The sequence below is a fragment of the Solanum lycopersicum genome, chromosome 1 (assembly GCF_036512215.1).
Source record: "Solanum lycopersicum chromosome 1, SLM_r2.1".
Classification (NCBI taxonomy): domain Eukaryota; kingdom Viridiplantae; phylum Streptophyta; class Magnoliopsida; order Solanales; family Solanaceae; genus Solanum; species Solanum lycopersicum.
This window is the reverse complement of record NC_090800.1, coordinates 4,719,867-4,732,294: the sequence shown is the minus strand read 5'-3', so window position 1 is coordinate 4,732,294 and position 12,428 is coordinate 4,719,867. Positions and strand designations below refer to the sequence as shown.

Below are 12,428 nucleotides of genomic sequence, written 5' to 3'. Positions count from 1 at the left end.
TTCAAAATACTAAATATATTATAGATTTATAGTAAATATTCCTCCAATAAGATGAACATCATTTAGGCAAAAGCTAAATGCCTTTGAGTTTACAGTAAGCATACAAACAAGATCCAAGAAAGCTAAGACACTGGCCAGCAATATTCAACTGTCAATGACAAAATGGTAGATATATAATATCAGTATATTTTTCTTTTGTAAAAAATAAATAAATTATAATTTATATATAAATATATTAAAATATATGATTTATACTAACCAGATCAAATGGAAGTCCTCTGAAAACTAGCCAGCCAAATCCAACAGTAAACAAGTCCTACATAAAATTCATTATTTGTTACAAAAGAGTATGGTGCACGAAACATCTCACGTTAACAGGGTCGGGGGAACGACACACACATACATGTTAGGGAACTTTGTATTTATGTTAAGAAATTTATTTGATAGGTTTAAACGATCTACCAAGAATGTCTTAGTAAACAAAAAAGGATTATGGTTCAAAATCAATAAACTAAGAATCCTAACTCCACCTCTGTCTACGTTCTCGTTAGCATTGTTCTCATCTCAATTAGGAATATGAATTCATAAAGAACCATCATCATTGTTTACAATTGAGAACAACAAAGATATTCAATTTTGGAGATAGCTAAGTTATGTGGACTCCTCAATTTTGATGTCGTGCTCGTGTCTGATTCACTACATTTGGAGAGTCTGACATGCATCCATTGACATTTTTTGAAGAGATCGAGCAACATAGGTTAATAAAGAAGTCATTTTTCTATACATTGGTTAAGAAAAACTACTCTAGTGAATCGTAAAACAATCATACTTGATGTTCATACGAAATATGCAGAACAGATTGAAGAAACACATTACACACCTTAAGATTTCCGCAGACTGTCTGTGTTAATGCAGAATTGATCGTTGTATTTAGGAATACAGAGTAATTCAACAAGAAAGCCAGAGCACATGACAGAACAATCACAGCCTGCAAACATGTAAAAAATCGAAAGGCAGAACTATGTTTAGTGAACAACACGAATAGTCATGGCTCACAAAAGTTGCTTTAGAACGACATAGTCAGTGAGGATTCATATAGACGGCCTCAACTTTCATGGGATTGAGGCATAGTTATTGTCGTTCACAAAGGTAGTACTACTTATAGCTTTACGAAAAGCTGATGTTCTACTACAGTTAACATGCTTACGAAAGTTTTGTGACTATACACCGATTAATATGAATATCACGATAAAATATGCAGCATGTCAAAGCTAGTAAACAGGACACTACACTTCAGAACTATTTGAGAGGATCGGAATTACCTGAAAGCCGGTGGTATAAAAGTAGGAAAAATTTATTGTAGCATCTAAGTCGCCACTGTATGCTGTCCAAAGTAGCAAAATCGGTGTACATATTATACCTGCAGAGTCTCACATTGTCAAATGAGATCAAACAGATCAATGTCCTTATGTAGCGCGCTGTAGACAGAGTCAATATAATCATATAAGTAGCATTTTTCTTACCATTACACCACATCAGGCCGAAGCTATTAAGGCCACTAGATTCTCCTAAATAAAAGATATCGGGACATATCAAAAAACTCGTTCACAAAACTCAAGTAAAGGCATCTCACCGAGAAGAGATGGATAAATAAAGATACCTAGGCTAGATATACACGCGAGGTATACTGCTGTAGTGATGTTTGAGATGAGAACAACGGTATAGCTGTAGTAGTCAAACGACAGGTCTCGTGCACCAGCAACAAACGCACCTAGTATGATGATACCTACACTGATGATCGAGACCCTTTATAAGTCTTATGTAAAGTTCTACATACGAATGTCTCATGAAGACGAGAATGATTACTCACCATGTAACAACGTATGACGAATATTTTTTCCTTACTAGAAAATACTCTGCCATCATCGTAAAGAAAACAGTTGTCCGTCTCAACGTAGTGTACATAGGAACATTAATTCCACGAATCGATTCCATAGACACCAGCTGCCAGAGAAACAAAGAAAAGTGTTGCAGATTTACTCAAGAAAGAACCAAAAAGCTAAGATGACTTAATACTTACCATGTAAAGCAAATATGATAATGCCACAGGAGTACAATGCAGTACTTTCATAAATGGTACGAGGTCTGCTGTGCGCGTAGCCACAGTATGTGAATCCTGAACTGTGAAAGATATAACTTTCCAACGTCTCAAAACATAGAGAATCAACGTCGAACTTAGCATCTGCATTATAAAAAATATGTTTTACATTACACGCCTGAAATAATGTCATTCAAGCCCAAAACACCATATAAATTTTTACAGTGCAAACATGATTAAAAAAAACTAACCATTTCTTCATATGCTGTCGAAAATACTTAAAAATTGGAACACAGAAGTGTTATGATGACTTTTGATAAGCAATAAAACAGATAACTTATTCAAATATGTTTAGCAACTTCAACAGAAAACAGAACTTGACTCTGGCTCAAGGAGGTTAAACATGCTGAACAAAAAAACACGAGAAAATTTCATTCCACTTAAGAGAAAACGCGCAAGAAGACTATTGCAAGGTACAGACAGAGCCTTAAAACCTATGCCGATCATGGAAGAGATAGTTCTTTATATAAGACTATTGAGATGTCCTGCATTACGTCAATTTTTTTTTATCCTTAACGCGTTAGCAAGATTTTTATCCCTTTTTTGGTGAAATGTTATCAACCTTTGACATGTATTTAAGACTTTAATTTTCACTTAAACATGAAAACGCGAACTAAAAGTGATGTGAATGCAATATAACATTTCCTTAAATACTTATTTGACATGTAAACATGATAGATACCTAATCAAACAAACATACTATAGAAAAATCGATATAAAGCATGTGATAGTTCTGTATCTCGAATAAATCTAATATAATGTAGTTACCTGAAAGAGTGTGATCACATTCGCGCATGGAAAATTGTAGGATGATAGAGCAGCCTTATTGAATATGACCAAGAGAACTGCCAAAAAGAATTGAAGAAAGATATAAATTCTATGAATTGAAACATGTTCGCGTTGCTTATAAGATGATCTAACTCAATGTACCTCTAATCCTGATATCAACACTAAAGTAAAAAAGAGATAGCTACAATTTACACGTCGTGCACCAGAAACATCCTATAATCCTCAGGGGTCAATGGTGCGCGATTCTAACATAGACACACCTATGTACTTGTTCTTCTCCACTTAAATACCAGTATTTAAACTCATAATGTGCGTCCAACTCACACATTAGCATTATATTATATAAAGCAAGTACTTGTGACAACAAAATAAAGAGATACTCCATATGTTATAACAAATAGGATGATAACAAACATCACGTTAGTCTCTTTGCATTGAAACATACCTTGATGCTGAGTTGACCAAATTTTGTCCCATGTGACAAAATGCTAGTTTAGTTAGGTCAATAAAACAATAAATAATCTGAGGTATGAAACTCGCGGAATAATAATAGTTTAGGTGTATTTCAACCACTTAACTCTATCATTTGTAAAATACTTTTAAGAGATCATTTGGTTAGTGGAACAAAAAATACCTAATTTATCCCACTTGGGAAATGGGATATCCCATGATTAGTTGAAGGTATAAATTTAATCATGGAATATCCACCTTACCATATGACCCCTAAACACATAAATGAACTATTTTTGGATTTTAGTGTTATGAGATTATAATATTTGGAGTAGATTATTTTATTAGGAGATAGGGTAAAATAATCTCAAGTTGAATGGGATAAAGTCAGATATATAACATGATTAAAGTTATAAATTAATTCTGGTATATTTCACTTATTTCGATACTATATGATCCCTAAACACATAATTAAATTATCCGAGGATTGTAGTTATGAGATTATATATTTAAACTATTTTACCCCTACTTGAGAGATGAGGTAAAATAATCCCAAGTTGGATGGGATAAAGGTAGTATACACCATGATTAAGTTATGTATAGATTAATTCTGGTATATCTCAACTTATTCCACGTACCAAAATGACACCTAAAACACATAACTAAATCATGAAAATAAACATGCAAAAATTAAGGAGAGGAAAAAATAGACTAACCAGCACAAGCCATGTATGAAATGGCAACATAAACACCTTTTTTGGTCATAGCTGTATTAGGGTTTTTCTTGGAAAAAATAGGCAAATTTTGTGGTTCATCATTCATTGAAGAAGATTCAATAGATACCATTCTGAAAGTTTTTTTGAAAAGAGAAAAAAGCAGAGAGATAGAGAGAAGTGTGTGTGTTGCACTTTTTTTTTAATAAGAATTTTAGACTAAAGTTTTTGACCTTTTATATTAAGAAAAAAAAAAGAGTAGTACTAGTAATTGAGGAGTTTGGACTAGGAGTTATGTTTTGTCTAAATTTAAAAAAAAAATTAAATGAAAAGAATTGGATTTTAAGATTTTGTTTTTTTTTTTAGTAAAGGAAAAAAATTTAATTGAGAAACTGGAGTTTGGATTTTGAGTTTTTTTTTTTATTAAGGAAAAAAAGTAATTGGAGTTCAGATTTTGAGATTTTAAATTAAGAAAAAAAGTAAGTGAATTTTTTTATTTTATCTGTATGATTAAGGAAAGAAAGTAAATGAGAAGAATTTACCTTTTTAATTAAGAAAAAATATTATTGAGTTGAATGGATTTCAGATTTATTTTTCTAATTAAGAGAAAAAGAATTGGATTTCAGATTTTGAGCTTTTTAATTAAGAAAAAAAGTAATTGAATTTCAGATTTTGCCTTTTTAATTGAGCAAAAAATTATAGTAATTGACAAGAATTGAATTTCACATTTTGCCTTTTTTAAAATAAAAAAGGGTATCAATTGACAAAAATTGGACTTCTTTGTCTTTCTAATTAAGAAGAAAAATTAATCCTACTTTCTCTATCGTGAATAGACCTGATAATCAGACTTAAAATTATACCTTTTTAATTAAGAAAAAAAAGTACTAATTAAGAAAAACTTAACTTTAAATTTCATCTTTTTAATGAAAAAAAGAAGTTAATCTTATCATCTAAATAGTACTAAGATTGATATGTCATAATTCTATCTTCTTCAGACGCTAATTATAAAACTGTTTTGAATATTTGTTATTTGATATCAGATAACTTTTTAAATGATCATACAAATAATTTTTTTATTTTTATGTTTTCATAATAATAAATATTTTATTTATTACCAAAATAGGCTTACAACTCGAATTCTTAATCTAGAAAGAAACCAATTGGACAAGTCCTAATTAGATTACAAACAACTATAATATCCTGACTCTTATAACTATATTTATGCTGAGTAAAAAAATTATATATACAAATTAAACTTAATTAATTTCAAATACTTACTAATTAAATTAGAAAAAATAATAAGAATTTATAGAAGTCAGTGGCATTGCCTGTAAAGTGAGGGTCCACTTAGATATTTGCCAGCAAGAGATTCTATTATTTTGGACTTTTCTTGTTTTGGTATTTTACTAGAAGAACGGACAAATATTTCTTTAAACTATTATAAATGATACGTAGATACTTTATATTAATATTTTTTTTAGATTTTAGTATCCATACAATTCAAAAATTGTAGTATATATGTCCTTCACTTGACGAAAATCTAAACAGGGACATATAACATAGTGATCTTATCCGTCGATTTGATATTTAATATAAGTCGGTAGATAAGATTATGATATGTGTATGTCCGTTAGCATACAAAGTAGGATAAATTACTTAAATACACACCTTTATTTTTTATAATTTTCATTATTCCCTACTATTTTAAAATATCTCCAAAATCCCTTCTTTTCCTTTCAAATCCCATTGTTTTAGATACATTAAGTTTCACATTCAAGCACACGTTTCTAATCCTAATTTCACTCCCTTAATCCCTCCCTATTTCACTCCCTTTAACCTCTTTCTATTTTTACTCCCTCAATCTTTACTTCCTTCATTTTTTAATTTTCAGATTTATTCTCTCCATAAGATTTTTCAAGAATCAAGTAAGTTTTCTCTTCACAATTTTTTTCGAAGAACTACCAAATCTCCTCCCTTTTCACATTTTTACAAAATATATAAGGAAAAAGTGAAAGAGATGATGTATCCTCATTGCTCCTTGCAACATCATCGTTTCCAGTGATCCTCTTTTGCTGATGAAATCATTTTCCATTGTTGACAGTGAGACAAAGATACAGAAGTTGGTATAGAGAAAAGTAAAAGTGTAGGGGGATTTCTTGGTCATTTGTTTCTTTTTGCTTTCAACAGATCAATTGTTGATTTTTTTTTGGTACTTCATCCTTTATAATACATATGATTTCATATTTAATATATCTAGTTGATTTTGTTTCTTAAACTAATGTATAATGTCTTCGTTGATTTTCAATGTAACTCGTTTATTTTGATTCTTAAATTAGTCTTTATTAGTGCTATCACTGACTTGGTACATCATCCTATTACAATAACTTTGGTTTTATTCAATGTATCATATTTATATTTAAGGTGTTAATACATAATTTTAATGTTGTTGAATATTCTATTAGTTTTATCATATTCAATACAAATGTTGTTGATACATAAACACTACCTAATGTATCATCTACATGTATCAAGTTCTTTAATATATCATCAATCTTAGTCAAATTTAAAAGGCTATTAGCCAGTAACAAATTTGTTGTGTGTTATGTATCTACACTCTTTAACATTTGTCGATCTTACCCAATTTAGAATGCGATGAATATTTACATTTACCTAATAATAATCTTGATACTAACTCAGAATGTTCTATAACTGGAGCACTACGCATTAGATCAAACAATAAGTATATAATATATATTCATTCTTTGGCAAACTACAATTACATGTATATGATACTTAATAACTGCCAAACAATAATGCATCGATCAACAAATTTTTACTTCTCTAATGTATCTAATAGGATTACAACATTTAGCAATTTCTAAATATTTTAGGAATAGTAATGTATCATGATTAATATATCCTTTTTCCATAACGTTCACAAGGTATCTCGTCAAGTTGAAATCTACCACAATTACATATTTTAAGCTTAAGGAAAACATTGTTTTTTCTTCCAACACCAAACTAGCACATAGCGACACAAATTTGTAACCGTCTTATATTATGCACCAGATACATTACAATAATTAATGATACAACCATTCAGCAAAATCCAAGATGGATATATATTTGTTTATCATCTACACTTGTTTCTCGATCAAAACAAGTAATTTACATATCTTGATTATTACACTATTTATATGTACCGTATACATAATAATAGTCTGAACTCTAATATTTTTGTATGAATTTGTGATACACGTACTCGATATTCAACACCTATTTGATCCATCTCAATTGCCAATCCATTTAGTACATGTATCATATACAATATAGTATAATGATACATTATTATACAAATTCCATCCAAATACAAAATAATGACCAAATCATAATTCATACATTCAAAATTACAATACACGTGCGTCGTATAACACTAATGTATCATGACTTACATATTTACACCAAATGACAAACAAAACAATGACTCTGAGCTTTTTTCTGATATTGATCACTATATTCTGTTTCTGTCAAAGAAAAATGTCTAAAGGTAATGATCATTGCTTTGTTTTAGTTCTTGTAGTACCAGAGCTTCATCGAATACTTAACTCTGCACAACATCAAGCAATTAAACTTGAAATTTATTAACTACACTATGGTTCATCACGCTGCATATGCGCTTCATTTGATCAATAACAACCCCAATTTAGAAAGGCTTTGATTGATGATACGTCTTATTTTATTAAATATGTTGAATTGATGTTGTTGCATCTGACAATTAATCATAAGCCATCATTTTCAGTTTCTCTGGTGAAATGATTCTAAGGATGTTGTAAACCGTTTTATTCATCACTTGTAATCCCAAATAATGACATATAATGCTAAAAAGATGGATATATAAAGTTGAATCTATTTTCATGTAATAAATTTATGAAGCATACATTGACATCGGCATCTGCAACTGCACTTGAGAAAATATGTGTTGTTAGCATTGTTAGTAACTTTATATATTCATTAATTTTCTTTAAATAAGAAATAAATTGACTTTTCAGAAATCAAATCAAATTTTAATAAATGAATGATGAAAAAAGGGGATAGCATTTACTAGTTGACAGAAGGATCATGTTAGCAATGTTAGCAGCAATCAATATTGTCCTTGTCTAATCAGATTTGTGTGATACATTGAATTCAAATTACTCAACGATTTATTATACTCAATAATTTCGAATTGATGATTCGAAATTGTGAATCGTTTGTTCAATCATCTACAACGACGGATTTGAGATTCAAAATGACGAACCACGTTTAACTTTTTTTGGACGAATATGAATAAATAAATCAAAATTTGTATTTTCTAATTATTTTAGTGTTTGATATAGACTAAAATTGAATATTTGAAATAATAAATTTAGGCACATTTTGGGTGACTTGATTATGTCAGCGTATTTGGAGGGGATGAAATTAAATTTTCAGTTACTAATCCCATACTTCACGCAACAAACGGATAATGCTGCATCAAATATAATGTATCACACAAAAAAAAGAATGTATCCTAAAATTACTAAAAAGGTGGGATTTTTGTAATTTGTGAAAGAGTAGGGATAGAATGTAGTTTGTGTTTTACACTATGTGATTTGCATACTTTTTACTAAAAAGTATATATATTCTTGTTTTTTAACGGCGTGGCCCAATATTCTAAAAATATGACATAGTGTATCTGCATACATTCACGATAGTTTAGGATATATTTATTATTTTCTCCTATTTTAATTATGATGCAAATAATTGCATATTGCCACCATCCAATTTTGTAATTTTATTTTTCGAAAGCCTCATACTAATGATAAAATTATAATTGAGATCCATAGATTATGAATTTCAATTATGAAAAAAATTATTAAGACTTCATTTTGACACATCTCAAAATGAAGTTTTTTTTTAAAATATAAACGCGAGATATTTTATACGATTCTTTATTTACCTTTTTTAGTTTTTCTGCCCTTTGTTCTCCACTTGTAACTTAGCTTCCTAGGCTTCAAGAAAAAGAAAAAGTAAAAGACTAGTCTAAAATAGTATTATTATTATTTTTATGGTTGTCTTTTTCATCATGTGCCTAATTGAATATATATATATATATATATAATACCCAATTACTCCCCTAGCCTATATCCAAAATCCCTGCGACACACCTTATCTTTGATGAGGTCCTATTATCCCCTTCAACTTTTTTTAAGTAATTAATTACCACTTTCGTGCCTACGTGGCAATAATAATCTGAAAGGTCGATGTGTTTGTTCAACACGCGCCGGGACCCACACTTTCGAAAAAATAACTTTTACACTTCTCAAGTTTGAAAAGCTGGCGTTTTATGTTTTCCATATTAATTTTACCAAAAAAAATTAAATAACAAGGAAAGAAAGAGGGAAAGTGTTGCATGTGTGGATCGATTTCAAAGGTTAGAAATTTGATTTCCAACTGAAATTTGATTTTCGATGTTAGATTTTGATAGTTAATTTTCGATGTTGGATTTTGATAGTTAATAATGGATGGAACTTCTTCAAAAATGAAGAACCATGAAAATGGGGTTATTCTTTCAAAAGAGGAAGAAGAACTGCTTTTGAGAGAAACAATAAAAATTATTTTTGAATATTTTTTTTCAAATTGCTTTGACACGTGGCTAACTTTTATTGGTCATTGTCAGCCAAAATCTGCACTCAATCTGCACTCACGCGCCCTACATGGGTGAAATCACGATTATTGCCACGTAGGCACGAAAGTGGTAATTAATTACTTAAAAAAAGTTGGAGGGGGTAATAGGACCTCATCAAAGATAAGGTGTGTCGCAGGGATTTTCGGTATAGGCTAGGGGGGTAATTGGGTATTATTACTATATTATATATTACGGAAAAAGGCCTAAAATACCCTTGAAGTATTGAAAATGGTACAAAATTACCCTTCATCCACCTATTGGCTCCAAAATGCCCTTTTCATCCACCTATTGGCTCCAAAATACCCTTGTCATCCACCTTTGGATTCAAAATTGACCACTTTTTTAATTGTTTTTAAATTAAACTCTTTAAACATTTTTTAAAATACTTGACGTTCAACTATTGGTTATAATTTAATTTATTAATATAATTTATAAACTAATCGACTACCCACTAATTACTAACTAAACCTCACCCAATTAATAATCCAATTATAATATCAAAATCATCATAAACACTACTAAAACACGATGAAATTATAGATTCTTGAAAATAACATTCAAAATTATTCGAGTCCAAATCGAAGCCCTAATTAAATTTAGGTTGAGCCGCTTATTTAGGAGTACACTTTCTTTCAAGATTGAATGAGAAATTTCTGATTAAAGGTAAAGAAGTAATACATCCCGAATTAATTCATGTTTTTTAAAATATAATTTTATAAATATTTATTATTTGTTTTAAAACCTTTAATATATTATTTTTAAAAAAAGTTACCTATGAAGTAACATCACATAATTGAGATGTAAGAATTATTAAGATAAACATAGTCAGACTTTAAGTTTATCGGTAATTTTATTTAGACACTTGAATATATGATAATTTACTTCTATAGATATTTTCGCCTCAAATTTATAAAAACACTCAATTGGTAGTAGCTAATCTGTTGATTTGAAAATGCAAGGAGTACATTTGAAATCAAAACGTATTAACAAAGTATTCAATTCAACTAATCTTCTATTCTATTAATCACTATATAATATGTGAAGAGCTTATTATCTATCAAATATTTTTATATAGTTAAAATGAATCTCTCTCTCTCTCTCTCTCTCTCTCTATAATATATATATATATATATATATATATATATATATATATATATATATATATATATATATATATATATATATATATATATATATATATATATATATATATATATATTAGAGATTATAGAAATATAAGTTGTGAAGATAAAGAGATACAAATTTCTTAGTTTAAGAAGGGAAATTTAATGAGATTAATTTTAGGGAATGCTAAATTCAAAGTTCCAATTATGTTTGTAAGATTAGTTTCTCTCTTATCTATTTAATAGGAGAAAATGAAAAGGTAAGAACTTAAAATGTTATTAATAACAAATTATAATAAAAAAAGTTTTCTAATCGAAATTAATTTTATTAGTCACAAATTTACATATATTCTCATACGGTTTCGTTACTAACTTAAAAAATACAAACTTTATATGTTTAATTAAAACAACAACAATGTAGTGTATTCTTACAAAGTGATACTGGTTGTGTTCAATTAGATGTAACGACCTGTTTAGTCGTTTTGAGCAGCAGATTTTATTTCTGGAAAAACAGGCTAAGACGACGGAACCCACGACGGACCGTCATGAGCACGACAGACCGTCGAGGGGTCTCGTTTAAAAACACTTAGAAATTCTGAAATTGGGTACTGAAAATCGACTCTCTGAACTTCGTGACGGAAGGGCAGGACGGACCGTCACAGGCGTGACGGACCGTCACAGGCGTGACGGACCGTCACAGGCGTGACGGACCGTCACAGACTCCTTGGTGGAAATTGAGTCTCTGAACCTTTCGACGACCTGCAGGACGGACCGTCGCAGGCACGACGGGCCGTCATAGGTTGCGTAATCCCAGTCTGGGTCGGATTTCTTTACACGTTTTAAGGGACGTTTTGGACTATTCCTACGTTAATTATAAAGTTAGAGGGTTAAGGTTAATAAGTCTAATTACTTGGGGGTTAAAAGAGGTAACCTTAAGTTAATTAGTGGGTTATTATTGCCATCTTTCATTCTTAATTATATACTAATTAGGGTAAAAGAAAGAGGGTTTGAATAAGAAAATAGAAAGAACAAAGAGAAAGAGGGAGAATCGAACGAGAAGAGGAAAACACAAGGCTTTGGGAAATTCTTGCTTGATCACTAGTCTTCGGTGGAGGTAGGTTATGGTTTCTCTTACGATATTCGTAGTAAACTCTTAATAGTGAATGATATGTATTGATAATATTGTAAAACCTGCTATGTGCTTAATTGTATGCTTTCATGAATGTAATTATATAATGGTGATTATATAAGCATGATGAAGTTATTGAATCCCAAATCTTGCAAAACCCTAATCTCTTTGTTAATAATGAGGCCTTGGTATAAAAGAAGGCGTGATGAACTAAAATAATGAGATGGATGATGTCTTGGTAAGAAAGAAGACTTGATGAATTGATAGAAGGAGATTAGGGGATCGGGTGTCACGAACCGACACATAGATTTAGGGGATCGGGTGTCACGAACCGACACGTAGATTTAGGGGATCGGGT

General features: G+C 30.1%; 1 protein-coding gene across 1 annotated transcript; it reads right to left on the bottom strand.

The window, feature by feature from the left end:
- On the bottom strand, window positions 1–4,352 carry LOC101265265 (UDP-N-acetylglucosamine transporter UGNT1-like). The gene is made up of 10 exons (XM_004228387.5): window positions 4,114–4,352; window positions 2,927–3,003; window positions 2,081–2,242; window positions 1,871–2,004; window positions 1,661–1,791; window positions 1,524–1,568; window positions 1,323–1,420; window positions 881–988; window positions 260–316; window positions 1–148 (listed from the first exon to the last, which is right to left on the bottom strand). Exons 1-10 carry the CDS (start codon window positions 4,241–4,243, stop codon window positions 74–76), a joined length of 1,017 nt encoding a protein of 338 aa, XP_004228435.1. The 5' UTR covers window positions 4,244–4,352; the 3' UTR covers window positions 1–73.
- Between the last annotated feature and the right edge of the window lie 8,076 nt (window positions 4,353–12,428).

Excerpts from the sequence above, each read along its gene's own strand:
- LOC101265265 (XM_004228387.5), bottom strand. The coding sequence starts at position 4,243 with ATGGTATCTATTGAATCTTCTTCAATGAATGATGAACCACAAAATTTG. Across the intron at positions 3,004-4,113 it reads TTCATACATGGCTTGTGCTG|TTCTCTTGGTCATATTCAAT; the intron begins GTTAGTCTATTT and ends TCTTTTTGGCAG. Across the intron at positions 2,005-2,080 it reads TATCATATTTGCTTTACATG|CTGGTGTCTATGGAATCGAT; the intron begins GTAAGTATTAAG and ends TTTCTCTGGCAG.